We start from the raw sequence: 26,905 nt of genomic DNA, 5'->3' as shown, positions 1-26,905 counted from the left end.
GAATACTGTGTTCAGTTTTGGGCCCCTCGCTACAAGAAGGATGTTGAGATGTTGGAACGTGTCCAAAGAAGGGCAACGAGGCTGGTCAGGGGTCTGGAGAACAAGTTTTATGAGGAGCGGCTGAGGGAGCTGGGGTTGTTTAGCCTGGAGAAAAGGAGGCTGAGGGGAGACCTCATCGCTCTCTACAACTACCTAAAAGGAGGTTGTAGCGAGGTGGGTGTCGGTCTCTTCTCCCAAGTAACTGGCGAAAGGACGAGAGGAAATGGCCTCAAGTTGCGCCAGGGGAGGTTTAGATTGGATGTAAGGAAAAATTTCTTTACTGAAAGAGTAGTTAAACATTGGAACAGGCTGCCCAGGGAAGTGGTTGAGTCACCATCCCTGGAAGTATTTAAAAGACGGGTAGATGAGGCGCTTAGGGACATGGTTTAGTGGGCATGGTGTTGTTGGGTTGATGGTTGGACTCGATGATCTTGGAGGTCTCTTCCAACCTTAATGATTCTATGATTCTATGATTCTGCCTGGTGGCAAGAGGACAGGGGATCCTCTGCTTCTTGTGGAGCCTCCATCTGCTGCCTTTGCCTCAGGGATGGTAGGGTGTGGCTCCACCAATCTATCTCCCTCTCACACTCCCAGATACTCCTTAGCCTCTCCACTTCCTCCTTCAGCTCTGCCACCAGGCCGAGCAGATCATCCACCTGGTCACACCGCACACAGGTGGTGTCTCTGCTGCCCTCCAGTACAAGTGACAAGCTCAAGTGACTTAGCTTCCGTTTAATTCCTTACCATCAAAGTCAGGTTAGATACCTCATTCCTTCTACACCTGAAATTCCTGTCAAACAATTTTAGGAAGTGCAAGGAATGCAGGACTAGTCCAACGGCAATTCCAAACTTCATCTGCCCATGGACTACACCATGGACCAAGATAAAGGTACTCTCTCCCTCAAATGGAACTGATGAGAAGACACATACAGATGTCTTGTGCTTCACTATCAAAACCAGGTAATGAAATGGGGAAGGGGGGCGGTGGTGGGAATCAGAGAACCAGACACCTTAATAAACTGATCTAGAGAGAATGAATTCAAAACAAAACAACCCCAAAAAACAAAGGGTTCAGGTTTCCCAACCTACAATAACTAATGACTCATAAACATTTCCAGTTTACAAAGAGAGCTACAAGAGACTTGAAATCTCCCGTGAGAAAAATGGGATGGAACTGTAGAAATAAAAAAATAAACAAAGCAATGCTATATTGTGTTTTGGGAAGGTTGTGTCTGGAGCCTTCTTGTGCTAATAGCATGTAAACGGTAGCCCTGGCTATAGTAGGTATAACAACAGTACACTGTTAGTAGCTTTTCTGCTAGATTATTCTTCATTGTGGTCACTGTGAGTGTAGGCGACATTCACTGATAAAGTCCATTAGATAGAAATTGCTATCATGAAGAGTTATAACACAGTAAACAAAGATGGTTGAGAATATCCTTTTTTTCCATTTTTTATTCCTCTTTTATGTCTCTCTGATTCTTGCAATGGAATTGCACCTCAACGTGCACTGCCAGGGCTTGAAAGCAGCTACGTCCATGCTCGTTCTACACAAAGAAAGAGTTCCCACCTCTTTTTGCAGGCAACTTCAAGCAGCACATTACCTACCACATGAAGCACCTACAATTTGCTCTTGGACAGACAGCTTCTTCCCTCATGTGTCTTCCCTTGGCTGTTGATACAAAACCTGACGGTCCCCGTTCTTCAAGTCAATGAAAACTGACTAGCAGCAGGCCATCAGTCCCTCTAGTTTCCATTGGACTTGAGTTCTTTTATAATTTTCCATTTTTCAAAGGTCACTCTGGACTTAATGCTGAAAGAATACTAATTTCTAACATAGTGTCACATACAGTTAAAAAAAAATCAACAAAGAAATAGGAAAAAGTTTCAGTTCTGTATTTTATAACAGTGTCTTCTGAACAATTCAGATTGTTCCACAACTCTTTTTTCAGTGTTCTCTACCACCTTTCTGAGGAGCTTTCTAATTCCCTCAGGACAACTACCCAGCCCAGGCAGATCTGTGCTCACACAACTGCTGGTCATTAGAGGTAGCTGTGTCTTTTGGTACTGCAAAGATGGCAAGTGGTCCTGGTCAGGCTGAGCAAGTGTAGCATGTCCTCTTTAGACTACACAAAAGAACAAAACTAAATATTTGCGGACCTCAACTGAGAACAAACAGCTGAAAACAGAATTAAAGAACATTCCCAGAGTAGAAAGAGAGATTTCCTGTCCCATGCGAGTTTAGGATTTAGACTTTGTCATTCAGATGTATTTATGCAAACTTATCTTTCAGCATGAGTTAACTACAGCAAAAGATTATTTTGAATAAAAATAAACATGGGAGAAAATTCTTCACCGAATTATCTTCCGGCTTTGCTTTGAGGTACTAAGCCGAATGCTCACTTTTCCATGGAATCACAAAGATATGCTACAGCTTGGCTTGATACACTCAGTTTCTAATTTATCATAGCTCTAAACAGGAATTAATAGTGCTAATTAAAATCCCCTTAAGTAATTCAATTTCTTTGATTAGCTATTTTAACTTTATCCAAGTAAATAAATGAAATTTCTGTTATCTTAATTTAACATTATAAAGTAGAATACATATACAAATTAAACTTACATTGACCTTTTAATGGTACTGAGACTACCATCCAGCTTTTCATACCAATAGCTCAGATACAATTTTGTACTGCAAGCAGGAAAACAAATGAACAAAAAAACTCCAGTGATGTAAATTAGCACATTTCTGGCTCACTGAAAATCAGAAAGTGACGGTTTTAATCCTAACACTATAGATGCATCCACTTTAGGAAGGAACACTGTTCCCTCCAGGAGCAATGTGAATACAAAGAACATAAAGTCTTTAAACATTCTAGTTTTACACATGACAGAATTACGCAGAGAAAGTGTTGTGTGCTGTTGAACTCAGGTCAATGCATGCCTGTTAAGGTGCTGAAGAGCAAATGGTAGAGATAAGGCTATTTAAGGAGATTAAAGCTATCTAAAGAATCTGTGGAAATAATTTCAGCCTTTCCAAAATAGTCCTATGCTGTCCCCGTTTACTTTTTGAGGATCTGACCCTTCTAAATGGCTTTATTCCCAAATTTGCAGGTACAGTTATCAGGAAAAACAACGAGATTTTACTTTTATCTATTAAAATACCTAGTTAGTAATTTACCATTATTTTACTTTTAAATATTGCACTGTAGTAATCAGTAAAAATTAAGTTTACTATTTTGCAAGTCAGCAAAAACGTGTGCTGGGTTTGAAGGTATCTTAGGATAAAATGCAGCCTAAGCAATAAATATTAATCTGTTAATTCTACCTGTACACATATTATGTTAAATGAAATAAAGCAGATAAGTAAACAGATAAAAGAAAAGAGGTTTCTAAATACCGTGACTGTTGCATCGTGATGTTTCCACAAGACGATTGTTTTGGTCATAGCATGCCATGGCCTGGTAACGATAGCCTTGTCCACATTCCTTAATGTCTCCTTGTACCTTCATTCCCAGCAATACTTCCAGCTTACCCTCTGGTAAAATACAGTCTGACCAATTTCCCACAGGCTGAGCACTGTACTTGTCACACGGACAAAACTGATTCTCAATCAGAGGATACAACTGAGAATTTTTGCATTTATCCCTTTTCTTACTTTTTCCTAGAACGAAGAAATAATTATTTTAGAAAGTTTGTATCAGTTTACATCTCCTCAAAAATATCATTTAGACTTCTGTAACAAATGCTGGCAATCAAATACATGTGCCTAAAACTAGTTACATTAATCTCTATTCATTTAGGTTCATGACTTGAATTTCTTAAGTAATGGATGCCTACAATTTGCACAAAGGCAACATCATTTGAAATAAAGCCATATATTTATATTTACTTTGGGAAAAAATGCTTGGGGAGTACAGTTTGAAGAAGTTAGCAATTAAACAATTATACCCTTTTTCCCCTATTTCGTCAGCAGTGTGCAGTCCAATAAAAAAAATTGTCTCTGGATAAAACTTTCTCAAGTTGAAGGAAATTGTAGAAGTAAGTAACATGCATCTTTGCTACAGTAGTACCTTCTTTCGAAATGTCGAAATCCTTTAATTTCATTACCTGTTATCATACATTTGTTAATAATTACCATTCTTCCCCCCTAATAGAACAAGTTCCTTCTGTGAATTTGTTTCTTTTCAAATCTCTTCGCGTTTTCCTTCCCCAACTGGAGCATAGCCATCCACTCACCTTCCACTTCCCATTAAATCTATTTTTAATCTCTTTGGTAAAGTTTGCTCGGTTTTCCTTTCCATACTAGACAGCTCATATATATTAATGTAGAAGTCTTTGCAAAAGTAGTTTTAAAAATGCTTGTTACTTAGATACTACTGTAAATTAATATTCTGTAGTATTTTCCTTGCTATTTAAAACAGGGCACTGGACACAACTTTGCAGCACCCTTAGTGCTTTTATTTACTACTGCCTTCATTTAGAATAGAAAAAAGGTACCTGAAGAAAAGTTTATCTTTCTCTTGACAACACAACTTCATACTAAAAATACACTTCTCCTCCTCCTCCTCATTTTCACCATGAATAATTATGAATTCACTCCAGGTCAGCTTTATGTGTTAGCCTCGGTAGCACATTGCCACAGAGAATACACCACAGCACGTATCACAGTCTCAGCAAATTTGAAGGGGTAACTTAACCCAGGACAGGGAAGTATCTCAAAGTGTTAATAGTATGGTAAGAGAATCTGTTCTTTCTTGCTTTGTTTTTAAAATTTAAAAAAATGTTAGTCAGGGTTTTTTTTCTCTTGTGGAAGCAAACCTGGCATAAAGTTCACTGGAGTTATAAGACAGCCACAGTGAGCCTTCTTGAAGATCATGAATTATTTATTTTCCACAGGTCTTCTGTTTTACAGGGGGATGGAGCATGGGATAGGGTTTGGATCCTATCACATTCTTTCTGAGGCTGCTAATGGGCACCCCCCTTAGCTAGCTTTCCTCCACCACAGACAATACAGACTAATTAGCAAATAGTGCTGTGACAGAGGCCAAGTCTCCCTCTTGAGGTTTCAGTTATAACTTAGAAGCAGAGCATGTGTTTTGCTCTTCATTTCATGCAGAAGAAATAAAAAAAAACAGAGTAAAAAGGAGCTGAAGAAAAAAAAATGTTTCAAAGTGGAAGGGTGTCCATCACGTGGAACAAGGAAAAGTTTGTGGTAAGGGGTTGGACATCACTGGAAAAACTTTTTATTCTGTTAACTAAAACCTCAAGAGGTTTCAAGGGTCACAAAGTAAAAACATTCTTAGTTGTGTCAAGAAATAAGGCAGAAAATTAAGCAACGTATTGCCTCATGTGGTGATCTGAGATGCTGGATGAAGGAATGGAAGAACGGAGAACACAAAGAACTTGGAGAGCAAACATTCAGCCAGGGAAAGGACTGGCTTAATAATAAATACAAGACTGCAGCTAAGAAGTTCAAAAGAGGTAAACCAAAACTTAAGGCTGAAAATTATGATCTATAGCAAGAGGCTGAAAAGCACTCAGCTGCCATAGTAATTCTAATGCACTAAAACACCATCTGAGAGGGAAGTCCTGGTGTAGCCAAGACCAGAAGTAGGAAGAGGAATGCAAGTGGGTTAACACCTGGTCCTGTTAAGGAGAGATGATTGTTGATTGGTCTGTCACCAATTTAAAAAAAAACGCAAAAAACCAAAAAAAATCCAATTTCAGTGGATTTTCTATTAAAAGGTTTTCTATTGAAAGCTCCAGGGGAATTTCAACAAGATTTTTTTTTCTCAATTACCATTCAGTGTAAAAAAAAAAACCCAAAACCAAAGAAAACAGACCCAATTCAATCTGGTGAGAATTCAGTCTGGTTAGACAATGCTGGCAAGATACAGCTTGTGCATGAAATCATAGTTGCTGCGGAATCAAAACAAATTGCAGACCTGCTCCCTAAACTCTTAGCTGAGAACACACACATAAATCAAGAAAATGCAAATAATTAATAGGGTCTGTGGCCACTCTGGTTTTCATTATCAGTTTTCTAAACCTAGTATCATGTCTTAGTAGAATTAAACTTGTTTAACCTTATTTGGGAGTGAAAGTGATTTGAGAGTGATGTGAAGAGATGTCCTACCCCAGGAATTCTCTGAGTGCCTCACATTACCTACATCATGTTGAAGACCCCAAGGTCTTTGGCTCTTTACACCATTAAGCCAATCAGTGTTTCTGAGTTACATGCCTTTCAACATTCACTAAATTGTCCAACATTTGCCTGAAAACTATCAGTAAAATAAAGTTCAAGAAAAAAAAAGAAGCTTTTGACAAAGTATTTTCATATTTTAAGCTGTAACTCCAAGAAATTGCTTGAGAGTGTAACCTCTAATGTCTGTCTCTTGTATTTTTTAAATGCTTAGCACAAATAGATAATCTCAAGGACATAATTCTGTACAAATGACAAACCATAAACCAGCAACCTTCCTGACCTCTTTGTGCACAGAAACAGGCTGCAGAATCAGGGTTGGGAATAAACATGGTATGAAAACCTTTTAAATAGCAAACATTTGTGCCCCTTTTGGTGAAAAGATAACACAGGGCTCAACAAAAATGCAGGTAAAGATTTTTTTATTTTATTTCCTTGGACTGGATCAGTTTGTTGGTTAATTATGCTGCTTTACATTTTTCACCTCCCTGGAACTACAGACAATGCTGACTTGCCTGTCAGGAAAAGAAATGGTCTGCTTTGCAGTTTACTATGTGTGCTCCATTTAGAAGAAACCCTGGCCTCCTACGTTCTCCCATCTTCTCTCTAGCCACTTCCCCATCATCAAGAGTCTGAGACATGTGGCAGGAGTTTGTTCTCCTGAGGGGTTATTTTTTTGTTCCACTAACAGTATATAGAGCATGACAGTGACATTAGGTCTGCTTTCTGCCACAATGACAAACTTTGCTTCCTTGTCATAAGGGAACCTCAGAACAACGCAGGTTTTAATCAAAACAGTAGCAATAATTAATAAAAGATGCACTATTTTTCTGGTTACTCTTACCGACAAGAGTGCGTTTTCTTGTCCTGACTCCTCCACAGTCCCCATTACAGGAAGAAAACTTTGACCAGTTTGTAAACTGACAGTCATCTTGGCAGGGAATCTGGCACGTCTGTGTTAAGGATGGCAATGGGCCAGAGTATTTAAGGCACTCACTGATGTCAGCCTGTCCTCCATCTTGTCTGCGACAAGTAATTGCTGGAAGCAAAAAGGGATGGAGTTTAATTCAGCAGTTTTTTCATGAATGTCTCTATTCAATTTAGTAAGTCTACAATATTCTACCACAAAATCACATTGAAAGCCCAGAATAGCTATAAAAGAACCTAATATTTGCAATCAATTATATCTTGAATGAATACATTTTACATTTCTGACTTTTTTGAGATTCTGTTTAAATTTCTATTTATCAGGACTTACCTCGGAAAAAAAAAATATCTTTCAGACAACTGTAAATATTATAAAGGTTGCACCATGTTATCCACACCTGTTATACCACTTTTCACATTATCAATTCTCCTACAGATATAGCCTATAACTCAGACATTAAAAAACTTGCAATGCCATTTTAAGTAGCTGAATATTGTATAAGCTATAAAGTTGTATCAGCAGCATATATTTTAAAAAAAGGGACAGACATAAAATTTAGAAACATATTTGAGTTCTGGATACCACTTAACCACCCACAACGATGTCACTGTCTGATGCTCTTCAGCAATTTTTAGTCTTGAAAAAGGGTTGAAGGACAAAGTATGTTTGCTAGGGATGGAGTATCAGCCAATAGGGCTACAATGTTTTATAACAGGATAGCCATATCCTGAATGAAAACTTAAGAAAACTTCAGGTGGCACAAAAGGAAGAATTTGGAACATAACAATTTATAAAGAATAGGGCTGTTTCATTAATATAGTCTTTAACAATGCTCTATTATTGTTCCTCATGGATAACTTAATTTTTTTTTTAACATGGTTGCTTATCTATTATTCTAACCTAAGCTCAGTAAATCTAACTTTATTTCCTTGCCCAAAACAACATAAAACTTATTACACAGTAACGAGACTGGAAACTTCCAGTTGTTTACACAATAGAATTATATTTATGCTTCTTGGCATCTGACGCTACACAGTATATGCAGTATCTCATAATGACTGTGAAAGTAATTTGGGTCACCAATTGTTGCAGTAACATTGCATCCAAACATATCATTCTATATACATATGAGGGAATATCATGTTTTATATTATACTCTGTTCCATAATTTAAGCATAGCACTTCAATTATACTGACAATAATCATGTTATTGGTATGTGAATTGAAAAAAAAAAAGTAAATTTTACTAACAAAACTATTATGGCATAATCAAGTTCAGCTTGGAGAAAAATGGGGTTTGAATGCAAAGTTTCAAAATAAAACAGAAAACTGGCTATAAGTGACTATTTCCTCCTGGAAGAAGAAGGAAGAACACTTGAGGAAACAATTATTTTTTTTTTTTTTAGATTGTTGTAAGGTAATTGTAAAGGATTAGTGACCTATGATTTCTGAAAAAAATTTATTTTGTCTGACAGTTCTGAACTAAATTTCTACCTCAAGTTGACTGTGGGAAGCTGAACTTGATGACCCACACGGTCCATTTCATCATGTGCCTACTAAAACATATCCAAAGGTCCCGAGTGAATTGTTTTTGCCACACGTCTGTGGTAAAACACTGTGAAAGGGAGGGGGGGTTGTTTATTCAGAGATGCTAAGCAAACAACTTCCCTGATCCTTGACTGCTCTTTGGAGCAGGGCTGCCAGCACTGTTTGTAATAGGCTCAGTACTGCATTAAGTTGTGCTTATTGGGGGACTGACCAGCTGTACATTGTCTAATACAATTATTCTGTCATATCTTATTATTATTGGTGTAGTTTACATGAGGAAACCCTTTTTTCTTCAGATATAATTATAGTGATTCAATGAGCAAAACCCAATATTTGAAAATTGAAAATCCATACAACTATTATAAGGATGTGTTAACTGTACCTACTATAGGATTTCTAAAATTACACAAATATTCTGGAAAAACACAAGTCAAACCAGTATCTTCCAATACAAGCCTAGGCTATGGTTTTGGATTCTTGTAAGATACTTTCCTCTGCTAATAACACACATCGGTTTCCCTGAGGTAAAAACACAGTTCAGACTAGTTCTACCCTGTGGAAATTCACAGAGGTCAAACCTAAATCATCTGTCTTGAGTTTGACCTTGGCATGTGCATGCATCAGCAAAACTAATTGCATTATCTTCACTACATTCTCAGGGAGATATAGACCACCATTTTTAGCAATGAAAACTACACCTAGCCAAGGGCTAAAAGGCAGTCCACCGATTAACCCAATAACTTCTAATAACTTTCTTCAAAAGTTTAATACCCATTTTAGATACCGTCTCTCCATCTAGTCCTTTGATAGGCCATAAACATTGTCCATTGAAGAATAGACTTTCTTTCTAGCTAAATTGAGTTTTTCTAAAGCCAATATTCATTCCCTCATCTTTCTTGGTTATTAAACATTACTCTGTGGGCAGCTATCCACTCTGTCATAAATTTTTTCAGACTCGTATTAGTGCATCTAATTTACATCAAGCAGACCCAGGTGAGAAGCTCCCTTGAGGATTAACACTTTGGGTTTTTTCCAGATTAACTGTCAGTTGTACTGTAGCAATCAAAGCAGGAAAACTCTTCATTCTTGAGACCTAAATATTTCACCTTAATAAGAACACAGATTAGAGGACAGCTTGGCATACCAAATCAATTCCTGAATCTTAATTTTCACAGTGCCTGCCCATAACTATTCATGTTACTTCTGGTTGACAAGACCTGGGTGATTGGCTCTACATTCCATTTTTCTATTGTTATTCTACAGATTCAAGTATCAATTTGAAAGGTTTGTACTCCTTGTGACTGTTGAAGAGTGGGTATTTTTCCATTACTTAAAGTAGGGATTTTGACAACTGTGTACATTCCATTAATACATTATTTTGGCCAGGTAAATGTCTTACTTGACATCTGAAATGCTCTTACTTTTAGTGGAGTTACTTTTTCCACTCACAGCCTAATTTGGGCAAACTCATCCCCTGCCTCTTTGATCCAACCTATGGTTCTTTAATTATACTCTCTAAAAGTTGCTGAGATCGATGATTAACTCACTATACAGAGAAGTGTCTTCAACTACTATAAAGCCATGCAGTGCCAGATTATTTTGCCTATACAACCACGTTATATTTATTACAGACATTAGCAGTAAGTGGAAAGAGCATGGTTCCTCTATTACTGAATTAAGCCCAAGTAATTGTCAAGTGAAAACATAAAACAGGAGTACTGCTAACAGAAAAATCAAATTTAACATGGAAACCATTCACTTACAAAATTGTTTTGGTATTTAACAATTATCTCTCAGAAGAAAGGTGTGAAATAAACAGCAGTCTAAATTTTCTAGACAAGGGACTTTGATGTAATTAAAACTTTATCTGATAGCATTGTTTCCACCAAGCCACAGGGGACTACAGGCTAATGTATTTGTTGTTGGCATAACAAAACACTAAGACCTGAGGGGACAGGTCTAAACACTGTTCTGAGGGTCCACCAAGCCACAGGGGACTACAGGCTAATGTATTTGCTGTTGGCATAACAAAACACTAAGACTGTATTTGAGGAAGTCTTGTTATGTGTGGGTTTACATAAAAACCTTGCCACTGTTCCCATCGTTAGTATAGCTTTAATGATTCTATGATTCTATGATTCTATGACCGTATTTGAGCAAGTCTTGTTATGTGTGGGTTTATATAAAAACCTTGCCACTGTTCCCATTGTTAGTATACTTCATCGAGATTTCACCGAGATGTGAGATTAAATGACACCTACATTTAAAAATTAAAATATTTTATAAATGAACGTGCTCTATGTCCTTTGTTTTACAACACACTTGTGATACCATTTTTTCAATTGTTAAGTATTTTTAGCAACAAAAATATTCTGTTTCACTTCTAGAAAGGCATGAATTATTTCAGCACACTACCTTTTCTTACACCTACTATCAATGCTGCCTAGGCTATGATTTCATCTCTGTTTATTTCTTTTTCTGTGGGACACGGCAGATTAGACACTGCACGATGAAATGTTTGTATCACAAAGCATCTTAAGCAGGAGCACATGTCAATAATATTGTGACAATACAAGCCTGATCATTCTTTATGCGCCGAAGAGAATAACAATGTGTTTCTGCCGAACAAAGTTGTCTGGAGATTCTGGCTCTTGTTTTGCTAATAAAAAAATAATTTCTCATGTAAGTACTGCTCTTGAGCACTGTTGTCCGAATTCTTACTTCAGAACAAAACCTGAATCTGCCAGTTGTCCTTTGCAGTGACTAAAATATGAGCCAGGCAATAGAGCACTCTCATCTGTTAAGTCTCAATGATGTTAAAATAGTAGTTTATAGCTCTATGAAGGAGCAGCACCCCTTCATGATTTTGTCTCCCTTCTTGTGCTTTCAATGAGGGCACGAAACCCCCACAAGAGCAAATCCCCCCACATACATAAGCGACGCCCAGAGCGGGAGGCTGCTGTCTCTGCTTAGCCACAGCGAGAGGAAAGCGCTTTTGTCCACTGGTTCTGCTTCTGCTTCCGAGCCTCCCCACAGCTCAAGCCTGCAAGGCCTCCTTGTGTGCTCATGACCATCCTGGGAAGCTTCCACCAATTGCCCTGCTCCACTGTCTTTCAAATACCTCTACATACACCCTGCGAATGAAGAATAGTGAGAGCTCGGGATCAGCTCTTTAATAACGGCCAGTTCCCAGCGACATCAAGTACAGCTATTCAGATATTTTCCCTGACAGCCAGGTTACTTAAGCTTCTGCTTAAATTTTATAAATAACCTTCCTCTTGCTATTAGAGAATATGCTGACAGATTTCACAATTTTCATCCCACTCCTCCTATGAAACTCTGAGGAAGATTTATAGTGGCAAGGACTGCAGGCTGTGCCTCCTTTTGCAAATCTCTTTTCGGTCACTGGGGTAGCCCTTACCATGTGCATCCACCCATATACATCATGATGTGATTAGGCTATTGCAGTTCGGGCACTCAAGCTTCTCATCTGCTACATGTCCTCTTCATTAGCATTGGGATGCAGTCCAACAAGCCCTACTTAAATCTGCAGAAGCTACTGGCAAAACAAGCCTTTTTAGTAATTAAGTTTCCAAGGCTTTCCTATACAATTCAAAACAGATTTGAATTGTATTTCTAAGTTCCTTCAGAAGACACTGGAGCTGAGGTTTACTTGCACAGATTTTTTTAAGACATGGGCATAACATAACACATACCTGCCTAAGTTCTTCACAATTTCAAACTTCATACATTAATCTATATCACTGAGCAGACCACTACTTTGAAACTATCTATGTGCTAATAAATGTCAGCCTTAAGAATACAAAGTATTATCTCTTAGCACACCCTCTTAGCAGGTTCCTCTCACAGTGAGTTTCATAGCCCACATCCCCATCAAATACTAGTAGCCTGGCTTTATCAAGCATTTACTCTCTTGTTCTAGTTTTCTGTAATTTTTTTGATATTTTGTGTTTGCCAACACTGTGCCTCTCCCTCCTGGGTTTCAGGTGACTCATTGAGACATCTGGTCAATTTACTCTTGTTAATTGAGAAACAGCTTATTAACATAAAGACAACATAAATGCTGTTTCAGTAAAATATGGCTTTTCTCTACATTTCCTGTTCCTGTTGGATAGGGTCAAAAGGAAGTTTCAAACTCCTTGCTGATGCACCCACAATATCCTCTCTCGAGGGTTTTGAACAAGAGACAGTTAGATGTCTTAAGTTACTGCAATTCCATAATACATTCCTGCCACTGTTAAAAGGCATTTTACCAGTGATATGACTGCAGATTTTCATTCATCATAGAAATTCAACACAATTGTCATGACTATCTGCCTTGTTCAAATAAGGTTCATGACTACAACAATGAATTTGCTGCTCAGGTATTAAATGCTATGTTACTATGCTTAGATTTAGATATAAATACCTGTCCATCATTTGCATGAATAATTAACAAACTTATTTCTTTAAAAAATGCTAAAAAAAATTTGTTCTTAAAACAAAAACACCCACCAAACCCTTTTATTCTTTCCTCTGCATTGACCCCAGTTCTAATTTTGTGACGTGTTCATTTAAAGTGACATGATTTGTAAGAAACCTTCATTATACAAGACAGCTAGAAACAGAGCTGTCTTTAACAATGAATCACAATTCTAAACTTTATGATTCACCCAAGTATCTCTTCTGCCAAGGAAGACCAATGTGATAAAAAAGCTGAAGAATGGAAATGTAAATAGTAAAGCTGTGATCTAAAGCAAGGCATGCATATGCTCTAGTTACTCATAGACTGTTAAGATCAGACACCTAACCAGCCATTTTAATGATTTCTAGTTTTTTTCTTCAGTTTTAATTATCTTTCTAACTAAAATATGAACTGTGCAGACTATTTTGTTCAAAATAAACCGCTAATGAATGCATAGTCAGATGTGCCTTTTCCCTGGTGTACATTCCTATTCTTTCTTATTTAACATATTTGCTGATGTCGTTACGTGTTACAGTGTGCGTAGGCAACCAGATCAGAAATAGGACAAACTAATAGCATTGGTAACATCCCCTTGCACTGAAAAAGAGGAACTGAGAACTGTTCTCACACACAAGAATGCAATTACTTGCTCTACTGAGTATCAACACAAAATGAAAGGACAATCCACAGGAAACCAAAGGGCTGAGATTACTTCTATAACATTATTGTTTCACTTTGTCATCAAAAGTAAATTACCACAAACAGATGAATGAATGTGTGATTTCTGCATTCATGAGTATCAGAAATTTGAGAGAGAACTTTTTTTCAATTGGAAAAGAAATGCTGCTATGTCTACATTTTCACAGGATAGTAAACATTTGTACAGAAATCACCAACAAACAGTTAAATGATCTGTTCAAAATATCTTTATTCCACTATCACATTATAAATGCAATATCAGAATGTTATACCAAATGGATTTCACATTTCAGTGTTTGGCATTTCCTGATTTTAGGGTGGTTAAAAGGATTTGCACAGTAGGAGCTCAGCCTTTTCTGTATCTACATCACAAAATAATCTTTAAATAAATTATTTCTAGTATAGAATTTTTAATAAGATATTGTCATGCAAAGTTTTCCATAACCTGTAGGAACTTATTTACGACAAGCCAAGTATGCAAGCAGGAGCGAAGAATTAGCAGGGAGAGGGGACAAACCCTCTTCCAGAGTCTTCCTTCAGAAATTGGTGAAATCTTTCTAATAGTGTCCAGGGCAGAGCTCAGTCAGCCGGATGCTTGCTTTCAGGTCAGCCTCCCTTCAGCGAGTATTTCATACCTTGCATGAAATCAACTCTTGTGCAGGGCACCAAACAAAATAATGTGCACCACTGAAAATTCACACATGGCGATTTTCATGGCACAATTTGAAATGTAAGAGGGGAAATGGAGTATGTTAATACCCTGTGTAGGAGATAACCTATATAAAACAAATAAAACACACTATCCATGTTCAAAATGCAATTTTCTGAGGTGTGAAGTAAATAAAACTTCAACCAATAATCTCTAGAATTGCAGAAGTATATTTTCCAAAGTGAAAGTTACTTTTGTGCAAAAATTCAACTATTACTTCCAAGTCATATTCATTGTAATGATGTTCAAGAAAACAGAAATTATTCTACTTTTCTCAATCTAAAGAAAAGCTGTACTAGTTTAGCTCCTACAGAATATCAGTTTACAGTACTGAGCACAAAAGTAGAAGATATATTCAACACATTGTCAGGTATTAAAACACTGAGACATGATACATAATACACTTGTGTTTGAAACTTACATTTTCTGTTAATTTACATCAATGGGAAAAATACTGGGCCAAAAAAGGCTCTGTGTTTAATGCCTGTAACTTTCACCACTGCAACAGGCTAGACAATACTTAGATTCTTATTTAGATACTTGGACTGAGGCACAAATAATCTTTGGTTATTCAACTTAAATAACTTTCTCCATGAGTTCTACAATAAAATTTATGCATTGGATAGACTTAGTAAAAAGCAAGAGCAAACAAAAATCTCCCCTTTCTAACAGTTGATTTCAGAAACATTTACAGAATTCTACCAAAACCACCCGCTTCCTTCAGGCTTAGCTGCTCCCAGGGTTCTTAATTAACGATTGCTCATCCTACCACTTGACCACATTACACTAGAGAGCTAATTCCATTATATCTGCTTGTAGGAACAAGACTACTGCTTGAATACATCATCCTTTGCAAGATAAACTGTGTAGTACCAGAGGGAAGTTCTGCCGATCTATTTTACCAGATTTGAGAACTGTATGCCCAGTAGTTCCAAGATAACGTATTACTCTGCATGTGTGTGTACCACACATGATTGAAATTACAGTTTAAAAAAAGGAAACTCTCATGATGTACAAGAATAATAAAAAACAATTTGCATGCAGTACAGTTAACTATCTTTCTTTATTAACTGACTTTGAGGCAAAGTCAATAGATTTAGGTACTACCATGCAAGTACAGAAGACAATATTTTGTACTATCTGAACTCCTACCGTCAGAGACAGAAATCTTATTGTCTCAGTGTGTAATCTGAATGTATCCTCCAGAGCTGCTAGAAATAGATTGCACTAGTGATAGACCTTTGAAAGAATTACCACAGCCAGAAGTCTTTTGTATTAGCAGGCAATACCTTCAGGTTTCATTTTGTGGTAAACCCTAAATTGATCTCCTGTAACACTTTCTGAGTAAGTGGTAGGAGTTACTAGCTTAAGATTTACTCTATGACTTTTTTAAGTGTACCATAACCTCCTTTAATACTGCAAGGAAGTTAATGACCAGAACATTTCACTTCTGCAGTTACCAGTGTCCTTGCTCAGGAATTCCACAATCTGCTGAGCCAATATTGTTTTAATGGGTGGGAGTTTGCACTCAGAAAAGGCAAAAGAAAAAAACCTTCCTGGAATTCAGGGTTGACTAGTAGTTCAAAGCAATTCAATTACTGTAACACAGTAAGTAGGAATTGCAATTATTTTCATACTGAATTTATTTAATGCACCTAAAAAACCATCTCCTGACTATACTTAACAGAGTCACACATACACAGTTCTGTCAAATCCACAAAACCCTCTATGAAGACAGGTGACGGTAAAGCTGGATATGGATGCTAAAATTATTTGTTATCAAATGGAAATGGCAGAAAAATGTCTGAATCACTGGGCTCGAAGGGTCAGTGGTTTTGAAGTCCAATGAGCAGCTGGTTAAGAGTGCTGCACCTCAGTGGTTAATTCCAGGGCCAGTTCTGTTTAGCATCTTTAACAACCGGTACAGAAAGCATCCTCAGCAGGTTTGGGGACAACACCTGTTTGAGAGGAGCAGTCAATAGCTACCTGGAGGGTAGGGCTGCCATTCAGAGGACCTTGACAGCTTGGAGAAATGGGCTGGCACTGAACTTTAACAGTGTAAATGCAAAGTCCTGCATCTGTCATGCTCCCGTTGCTCTCTACAACTACCTAATTTGAGGGTATAGATAAGAGAGAGCTAGCCTGTTCTAGCTAGGGGCCACAGACACAAATTGCAGCAAGGGAAATTGCAGCTTAGATATTAGAAGAAAAAAAAAAAAATGCAGTGCTAGACTGGACAAGCACTGGAGCAACTGTCCAGAGAGGCTGTAGGATCTCCATCCTGGGAGATACTCCAAACGTGTTGAGACATGGCCCTGAGCAAACTGCTCACGTCTGGGTGAGATCTAACTTTGAAACTGGCCCTGCTCTGGATGGAAGGTTGGACCAAGGGACCTCCAAAGTGTCCTTCCAACTCAAAAATATTGTAGGGTTCTCTGATCCTAAATTTTCAAACAAGCACTTACAGGGAGCAAAAGTCTTATTATTCGGTGTAATGGATATACCCATAAAAATGTCTTCACATCCTCACCACATGAAAAATGTCACATTTTCACAGGTGACTTTACACAACCTTTTTCACAAAAAGAAGCGTGTAAAGTCACCCATCCTTTTCTTTTTTTTCTTCTTTTTGAAAACATACTTTCCACAAACACCTCTGCAAACTTGCTTCAGGTAAGTATGGTGAAATAAACTGAACAAACAATAGCATAAAATTAGACACTAATGTGGTATCTATATTTAAAAATAAATTAATACTGATATTTTATTAATAAAATATTTGCCAAATGCCAGCTAGAATGCACCCTACTATACTAGCATTCAGTATTTTCCTTTGCTGATGCACATAAAGACAGATAAAGTTAATGTTAGGTTATAATGACTAAAATTTTAGGCATTTCCCACACCAGTGCAGCTATAGATTTCTGAGGAATATATGACAGAAGTGTCTAACCTCTTGCTTGTAGCCCAGGTCCACAAGTCTCATGTGCTCCTGGACTGTCTTGGCGCACATACCATGGTACTAGCTGGCACCTGCGCCACTTGTGGGTCTTCCACCTGAAACGAGGGGAGAAACAATCCATTTCAAACAATCCATCTAAACTTGTAGCAATCAAAACTGAGGCAGCACAAGTGCTAGATAGTATTAGAAACCACCATAAGCTATTGTTTATTATTACTGACTGGTCACAGCCAATTTACAACAAACAGTAAAAATACCGTAAACTTTTCCCTCTTTCCTGTTAACTTTTTTACTCCTTTTAGGATTAGGCCATTAAAAACACAGGGAAGGAAAGAGGAGGTGGAGGAGGGAAGAGAAAGCAAACCATATATATTTTCTAGGATTTCAAAGTACAAAGGTACATTAACACTACCTAACAAATACACGGTGAACACAAACCACAATATGAGGTATATACATTAATACAAAGCATTAACACACTTATACAAGATATGAGAAAGAAATTTCAAAAAAGATACTATACAAAATAATAAAATTGTGACTTGAATACCCGTTTAACAGACCTCCTTTGCTATGGATTTATATCTGAGCATGCTCAGAGTATTTTACCAGTCAACAAAATGACAATAAAATTTGAAAAGTGGATTTAGTAAAGTGACACTAACATCTCATAAAAACAACATGGACCCATTAAATGAGTTTTGAATACTAGCATACCCTAATAAGCCTCCTCTCTTTCTCACTTTCCCTTCCTTCCTTTCTTTTTTCCACCTATCTCAGTGAAGCAAAGATGTGTTGAAGTTTCCCAAATACACTCCAGAGATAAGACTCCAGGGTTGATTTCTGGTTCACGCAGTACTGGGAGTTTCTTTTGGCAGTAAATACTGTCACATAGAAGTGTTAGTGCATTTCTTTCTCTTTTGCTTCTTTCCTCTTCCCCAGGTCTTTTCGTCCCCTCCCTTAGGCATGCCTTGCAACACAATAACAGATGGAGGAATTCTGCCTTATTTGAAGCACAAACAAGTCTTGGAGTTACAGACAAAGATGAGGTCAGATGAGCAAAGTCTTCGGATTTTTGGTTTTTTTTTTTTTCTCAAATTTCAAATGACATGATTACAAGGGTAAAGTTTTCACAACAAACAAATTCCTTTCCTAAGCTTCATCTTCCAAACACTATCCCAAAAGGAGAAATCAGAAGCAAAAAGGGACCCCAGCTACAGCAAAGCATTGGGACAGTGGGTTTAAATGACTGTGAGGGTGCCTCAGGCAATCCCAGAGCACCTGGGGTCTCAGGTAGCTGGATGGCAGCACCTTACAAATGTGGAGCCAACGAAGAGATCCAACACAATGTGAATATGGGCCCAGACCATATCAAAATAGAACACAAAAAGAACTTGCAAAAAACTTTGATAAGAAATGCAATATTGTGCTGCTTAAATTATTCTATCTTTAATATAAACTGCTACAAAACTTTTACAAAGTTCCCTTCTAGTGCTGCAGAATAACCTAGGCCTTAAATATAACAAATCCAGGCAAGTGTGGTTATTGTCACATCTCTGAAATAATCCACAGTTGTCTGAATTACTCAGTATGGGGGGGAGGGGGGAATGGTATGTCCCCAGCTCAAACCATCGACTGCTCTCATATTTAAAATTATTTCAATGGTTTTGCACCTCAAGTTTCATTGTAACTTGCCTCTGCAGGCCAGTATCTAAACTAAGGCATGAGCCAAGCTGAGTGTCTGTGTCCATCTGTCGCAGCAAGTGTAGGTCAGAAAGATGCTAAAGGAAATATACAGAAAATGTTTTTTGTACTAGTTTGTGTCATGAAATTTAAATCACCTCATCTACCACTCCCTAGCAACTCTTCTGCTCAGCACATCATCATGCACTAGCTCAGGTAAAATTTGATACTGAAGATACTAAAGAGATGAGGAGCAGCTAGCATTTTAAAAGATAAAACTCTGACTCTGGTATTGACTAGAAAAAGTTCTCGAGCTATATTTCTGATGTTTGGAGTACTGATTTTGGTAGCTTCCCAATGCTGTTTTACATCCTTTCATATCTTTCAGTTATATACAGTGTGATCATCCTAATGAATTTGCAAAGATAATTCTTACCAGATAATGAAAACAACACATTTCTTTAATCTCAATTTGTTTTGGCTAAAATAAGCTTAAATTCTATTGCACCACTGCAACATAGAGGGGTTTCATGGGAACTAGCAGGTGTTCTTCTCTAGCCACTGGAGAAACAGAACATTGGCTTCCAATTCAAACATATTTATTATTCATTAAAAAAAAAATCTTTTTTTTTAATTTCATCAAGTAAATCCAACCAACTGCATCAGAATTTTCTAAGCTTTGTCTGTATCAACAGACAGATCTTGCCGTACATCTAGACTTTCCCATGCCACTCAGACAGATAATACAAAACTGCCCAGAAATTTTCTTAAGCAGTTATGGTGGAGATCCCCACCTGTTGGAACAGTCCTCATCATTCTCTGGTGAAGATTTGGTCAACGCAGGATTTTGTACATTAGGCAATATATCAACTGTGGACTATCTCAGGGCTGACGGGGATGGAAAGATGGAGGATACAGTGCATGGCACAGTGCGGCAGCAGAACTCAGCTCTCCTAAACAGATGAGGCTGCATTTCAGTGCTTTGGATCATTTAGAAAGGAAGATTTTTTTAATCATATAGAATTTCAAAATAGTTGTTAAGAAAGATTTAGCCTGGAAAGTAATTCTTAGTAGTTGCAATGTTCCTGCAAAGGAACTGGAACAAAATGAACTAGTGATTCACTATGGGCCCAACTGAGTCTACGTATCTGTTCTGAAACCTTGATTTAGCTATGTAGCCTATTTTTCTTAAGAAGTGGAATTTAACAAGCTTTTGAGGTAGTACAAGTTGAAAAATCATGTCTGAGCTGTCTCTGGTTGATTTAGACTACCTGTAGCTATAGCAGACAGGAGAAACTTCACACTCCTTTTCTTCAAACAAGGAGTCTGGGCACTCACGACCACCGTTGGCAGGGAGCTGGATGATGACTCGGTGACGGGACTGCTTCTTTACTGTGACACCCCCTGCAACGAGTAGAAGAGCTTGTTTCTCCTGCTACTACATATGGATGACAGTAATTAGGGGGAAAATAAGATTTAACATAACAGGTATTTGAGTCAATTGCTATAGTAGTGACATGCTATTGTGTCCATAAGCAGAAAATTAAGCCTAATAGATAAAACACTTTAATCTCAGCTGAAGGCCAGGAAGCAGAACTAATCAGAAAGAAACAGTAGCAGTACTGAACAAATGAATATACAGCTGAAGTGAACACACAGTTCAAGTGAACAAAAATTAAACCAGCTCAGTTTGCTGCTACACTTTACAGTTTCAAAGTGTAAATTTGCCCTAATCATTTGCATGCAAAACCAGAAACAGAAATTAGTGGAAAGAAATTATTATATTTCACAATTTTTCCATTCAATAAATGACTCGATCAGAAAATCTGCTTGCCTTTTGCTTATCTCCACAGCCGGGAATATAACAACTTTAATTTACAGTCTTGGTTCTCTCCAGGCTGGGCATTAATTCTGCTCCCTATACCCTCGTTTCCCACCTGGGACTAGCATTACCCTATCTAGACACAGAAAAACTATTCCAAAAGAGCATGCTTTACATTTAAATGTGAAGTTTCATTTCCCACTCTGGAATTAATTTATAGTTTACAGTTTTTAATTATTATACTCATTCATTATTAATGATAAACAGTAAATAGTTCCTGTAGGAATTTTGATTCCAGTCATCTTCAGATGTCTGTTCTTCAGGCAGAAAATTAAGAGAAAACACACAAATTTATATTAATTCTGTAGCAATACCTAATACACAAATATCGTTAGGTAAAAATCTTGGGGTTGTTTTGTTTTGTTTTTTTTCCAGAGAGCTGTAGGCACAGACATTTGGCTGACTAGGTTGATACTGGCTTTGGGTGGGTTATTACAGCAGCTGCAGCTTGTCTGAACACAGAAGCATGCTGGACCACAGCCAAACAATTGTAATTAGGAGCAAGCAGTAGGAGAATCCCGGCGGTGTCTTTCCACCACCTGGCCGCTTTTCAATGCAGAGGAAACCCTCCACTCCTGAGTCAATCAGCTCCAGGAGATGCCAGGAGCTGGCACAAGGGGCAAGACAGACGTGCAGCCCAGCAAAGCTGCTGACCAGCTTGCTGACACAAATAGGTAAAACCCATGAAATAAAAATTGTTTGTGTAGTATAAAAAGAGTTTGACTCACTGAATAGACAAAAGGCCTGTATTGGTTCACAAATATACTGGTTTTAGCAGCATACATGCTAGTTTGTAGTCAATATTCGTGAAGATATGTTCATTGTATCAAGACCTTTCTTAAAACCCGCAGAAATAAGAACAGAAGAGGATGGCATTTTTGTCCAAGATGATCTGCCCCAACAAAGATATTTCAGAAAGAACCATTAATATTGCTGTAAAATAACACAGTATTTAATAATGAAGAACTATTTAATAGATTCAGATTCAATGGTCTTACTTCTCTGTTCTTTTTCAAAGGTTTTAAATTTAATCTTCCTAACCCCTTTTTTATTTGTTAGAGTGCATTAAGCACTAATATGAATTACTGCAAAAATGATTCTATGCTTGTGTCTTTTATAAAGCATAAAGAATTAGCCGTGACATTTGAAGTGCGTATATTCGATGTAACAATATCTTGCATTCTGATAATATGGTTGCCGCGAGTAATCACCGCATTCCACATAGGGATTAGCGCCCCGTGGAACTTCGGGTATTATAGACTCTGTCTGTAATAGTACATATTATAAAAATACCTCCTGTTAAGCTTAAAAGAGAAGAAGAGGTAAGGCAGAAAAATGTGGGCAATATTAAATCAGTCATCACTTTAACTTTATGTACAATTTCAATGTAATAAAAATTCAAGGGAGACCTGCACTGTTTTTAAGAACTTTGCCAAGTGTATTAAAATGGTATTGCAATGTATGTTCAAGTCAGACCATTAACATCAACTTAAAGTCTGCTGATTTTTATTAACTGTCCTTCCATTTTCATTTGGGTGGAATAAACCAGCACAGGCAAAAGTGAAAGAGTTTTGCCAAAATTATATACATATGCACATCTCACTCTCTCTCTCTTTTCAAATACAGTTTCTGTAATTGTACAAGTATCTGTTTTGGTGTTACACTAAGAGATATGTGTCTGCTCTGTGACTAGTTCTCTCTTTATCAGCGGAAGATGCAAATGGGAGTTTGTAACATAAAAGTAGGCAAAATGGGGAAAAAAACCCAAACAGATGCTTACAGAAAATGTATAGAAATAACTGTTCTATTCAGCAAAAACATTCTGCTCCTTGCAGCTGCTCTACCAGCTATTACATGTCCTCTGTCAGAAAGAGATGTATGTAAGTATTCTGCCAAAAGTGACTCCTAGTCTGACTCTTTTTTTTTTTTTTTTCCTTAAAAATCTGTCTACCAGCACACAATGGATAAAATTACCTTCTTGACATGAAGAAGGACACAATGTCCAGTCACTGAATGGAGTCACAATACAGTCCTTCCTACAGGGAAGCAGACAAGGCCTCACTGTTTCTGGTCGGAGGCTCTCAGGGCATCTAAAAAAAAAAAAAAACCAACCCAAAAAAGAAGTATTATCAAATAAACAATCATTCTGCAGTGAAGTGGTGAATCACGAGATGTACTGAATGTCTGCAGGCACATGAGAGGAGTGTTAGTTGCCCAGAATTCACCAGGATTGAGCTCAGAAATAAAACTGTTAGAATTTAAATAAAGCTGGTGGAAGCAAGCCAAAACTGGTGCATTCTACACCTGGGGATTTAACTAAAAAAAAAAAATCATGATTCCTCACTCACCATTCCAGACTCTGCCTTTTGAGTGTTGTTTTCAAGCTTCCAAATGATTATGCAGAAAAGCCATCTAGTTCCCTTCCAACCCAAACTATTCTATGATTCTATGATTCTAGTTTAGCTTAGCAAAATACATTTTTAGCTCTTCATAAATTTACCTGAAACATAAACTCTGGAAGGAGGCATATTTAAACTAAATAACATTGCTAACCCAGGAACATGGCCAGGTATAAGCTGGCCATGATCATGACAGAAACCAGAAAAGGGTTTGAAACTGCCAGATCAATGAGACTGTGAAAGACTGTCAGAAAGGACAGAAAACCTTGCTTGTTTTAGGAAGAGGCTTGATCAGCATATAAAAGGGATTATTGGACTGCCACATATGGGACTCATTAACCCAAGTCATTTTCCCCTGTTCTGTGTTCCTATTATTTCATCAAGGACAAACAACTCTCTATGCTGCAATACTTGTTTTCAGAATGATGCAATAACTCTTGCAGAAGTACTGCAAATCTTTAAAATAATTTCAAAAAGACTATTGCCCTAAAAGTGCACAGAATGTGGACTGTCAGAGGATTACATAAAGAGGTAAGAAAAACATCACGTTTATATTTTACAGCTTTTGGCTCATTGCAGAAAAACATTACTATGACTAGTTTTTTCTCTTGTGGCTGCTGGGCATCTTGGACCAGAGAGATGAGAGACCGGTTTTATATTTGGATTGGATCAGCTGGGGAAGCCTGGCTTGCGCAAGGCATCTTTCTTGCCAGGCTGAAGGGAGCACAGGCGAGTCTAACAATGAACTACGGAGAAAATGTGGTCTCCATGGTCGGTAGAGGCCTAAACCCGTGTCAGTGTGGCAGGAGAAGCAGGGGGAAATTGAGAAGGAAAGTTGAGTTGCAGCATTACAGGAACATGTCCTTCAGCAATAACACTTGCTAGTTCATTATTTCCATCAGTTGTCTCTGCATTTTCCTGTCAATTCACATAAACTTCTCAGAGTATGATCCATTACTGTGAACCAGCACCAACTTCTTGGTGCCTTCTTATAACATCTCCACCCTTTCTCTTTTCTCCCCTAAAATACTAACATGAAAGACCATGAAATATTATAGCTATAGCAACTTAAATCTCCATCACCTCTCCGTAAGCTCTCTACATTTTTAAGTCAAATTGTGCCTTGTTTCTATGTGATTCATAAAATCAGATTATGTATGCATGGGTGTATTATATATGGTCAGGTACACTTTAAAAAAAAATCTGCCAATCGTATACATTGACTACAATTTCAGAAATTTTCTGTAAGGTTAAAATTCAAAATGCTTCTGAAAAGTACTGAACGTTGGCTTACTAATGGCTTTTTCCTTAAAGAACAACAGAAATTATAAGCATACAAAAAAGTCTGAATTATACACATTCACTGTTTCACTAAGAACGTCATCTTTCAGGAGCACTGAACATTACAATTCCTCTTCAGAGCCATGGGCAAGGCAATTAGTTCAATTAGAACACCATTTCTATCTTTTATATTGTTTGTATTTAGTATATGTGGCTTAAAGCAAAGTATTGATTTTTCCGCAGTCCTTACTCAAGGTCAAATTAAACAGAAGAGATACAAGCTGAAGTCTGTAACTTGCGAGGTAGATAAGGCCAATAATATTGATTGTATCATACCGCAGTAATCCTTTTTATTAAGGGGTGCTTAAAACAAGGTTCCTATTTACATTTTCATGTTAAATGTCTGGTTCTTTAAAAACGATTCAGTGATTTTAAGGTGGCAATTTGAAGGATCAACTGAGACTCTTTTTCTCATTTCACAGGATTCATTTACGACACAATAAAACAGTCCTCCTCCCAAAAATTTAAGGTCAAATCAAAGGCAGAGACATTAACAGCAAATTTAAAAAGGACGAGAAATCATTAGAGATTTTTTAAAAATGTAAAATGAGTAACAAATAAAAGATATAATGGTATCATGACTGAATAGAACAGCAACTTAATGCAGATACACAACAATTTAGATTACCGAATGTGCTGGCATTATTCCCCATATTTCCATTTAAAGTAAATTAGGAATAAGTCTACTGCTGAATAAAGCAACAAATGGCAGGCATTGTGAAAATATTTAGTGAGAGAATAGCTGCCTCATGAACTTTCTAAACGACCTCTGCTATCAGCTCTTCCAGCTTTGAATCTGTCCTCAGTGGGATATATTTACAGACTGCCAAACTGTATGAAGATATTATCAAATGCATTTTACTACCAGCCAATCTGTATTTAACCCTGGTCATATATTAAACTGCAAAATTAAATCATTGGGCCAAAGGGATCTCTTAGAAAAACATGTATATGGGGGAAAAACCTCACAAAGGTTGTCAAACTAATGTTCAAACTAATGCCCTGTCAGAGCCGTACTGTACTTGACCTCCTCAGTCTGCTTCTGAGAAGATGCACTTACATGGCTTGTACTGTATTTAGAGCCAAAACAGTATTTTTGCATGGAACCGCACTAATCCATATAGTGCACTGCTTGTTTGGAGGTACCACAAGGATCTTGGAAATGGTGCTGCACTGCACACCACGTACATGCCTCAAGACTTTTATCTCAACTCGACCTGATGATGGCAAGGAGCCAACTGGATTTAGTAGTCAGTCAGCTGCCAGCAAAATCACCACTGTAAATATCACCCGTAAAAATCAATAGTGAGAAAGGTATTTTATAGTCCGTCTGTCGCTTCAGTTTTGTATTTTTAAAAGATTAATTGTTCCCTCATGAGAACACAAAGATGGGGTTTTTGTCTTTGCATGCACTCATTGGTGATATAAATATAGAGCAGTAAAATCCAAAGATAATTACAGCATGAAGATATTTTTTAAGATCTTTACTTTTTTGGGCCCACTTGTCCCACATTGACTCTCACGCAGATGACTTTTCTTGTCTGCATCCCCACGGAACAGGTGGCCTCCCCATTCCAGCTGGCAGAGGAGTTGAAAGCAGAGACAGACGTATCCTCTATGCACTGTCCCCACGGGCCGGTCTGCCAATGATACACAGTGCAAGAGTGTTCGTTACAGCTGCGCGTTTCCTGTAGGGCACTACTATTTGGGCACTGTATTCCTCCTGGAACAATAAAACAGGGCAAAAGTTCATGCAGTGGAAGGAAACAAAGTGTTTTATTTAAAAAAAAAAAATCAAACCAAAAACCACAACACTTTGAAATGTTATCAGTTATATATTATCACTTCGACTACATGAAAGAAATATTGTTTCTTTTTTCTCCTCTTCGTATGCCCAATATGGACTTTGACAAACTTCAGTCAACAGACTACACAGAACAGAATGTACATGGACAGTAAATGTAAATGTGTACAATAAGGATGTCAAAATAATTATAAATTCTATAACACACTAATGTACTTGGAGTAATCTACAGCCTTTTTAT

At 37.5% G+C, this 26,905-nt stretch overlaps 1 protein-coding gene across 1 annotated transcript in view; it reads right to left on the bottom strand.

Moving 5' to 3' along the window:
* THSD7A (thrombospondin, type I, domain containing 7A) overlaps positions 1 to 26,905 on the bottom strand; it is a 209,512-nt gene that overhangs the window by 42,096 nt on the left and 140,511 nt on the right. The window contains exons 8-13 of the mRNA XM_009326106.1: positions 26,349 to 26,583; positions 23,095 to 23,210; positions 20,510 to 20,642; positions 17,547 to 17,650; positions 7,089 to 7,283; positions 3,440 to 3,703 (exon numbers count right to left, since the gene is read on the bottom strand). Of these exons, the coding sequence (XP_009324381.1) occupies positions 3,440 to 3,703; positions 7,089 to 7,283; positions 17,547 to 17,650; positions 20,510 to 20,642; positions 23,095 to 23,210; positions 26,349 to 26,583 (1,047 nt within the window). The remainder of the gene's footprint in view (positions 1 to 3,439; positions 3,704 to 7,088; positions 7,284 to 17,546; positions 17,651 to 20,509; positions 20,643 to 23,094; positions 23,211 to 26,348; positions 26,584 to 26,905) is intronic.

The sequence above is a fragment of the Pygoscelis adeliae genome, unplaced genomic scaffold (assembly GCF_000699105.1).
Source record: "Pygoscelis adeliae isolate BGI_AS28 unplaced genomic scaffold, ASM69910v1 Scaffold15, whole genome shotgun sequence".
NCBI classification, from domain to species: Eukaryota; Metazoa; Chordata; class Aves; order Sphenisciformes; family Spheniscidae; genus Pygoscelis; species Pygoscelis adeliae.
Note: the sequence above shows the minus strand (reverse complement) of the source record. Positions and strands in the feature narration are given on the sequence as shown.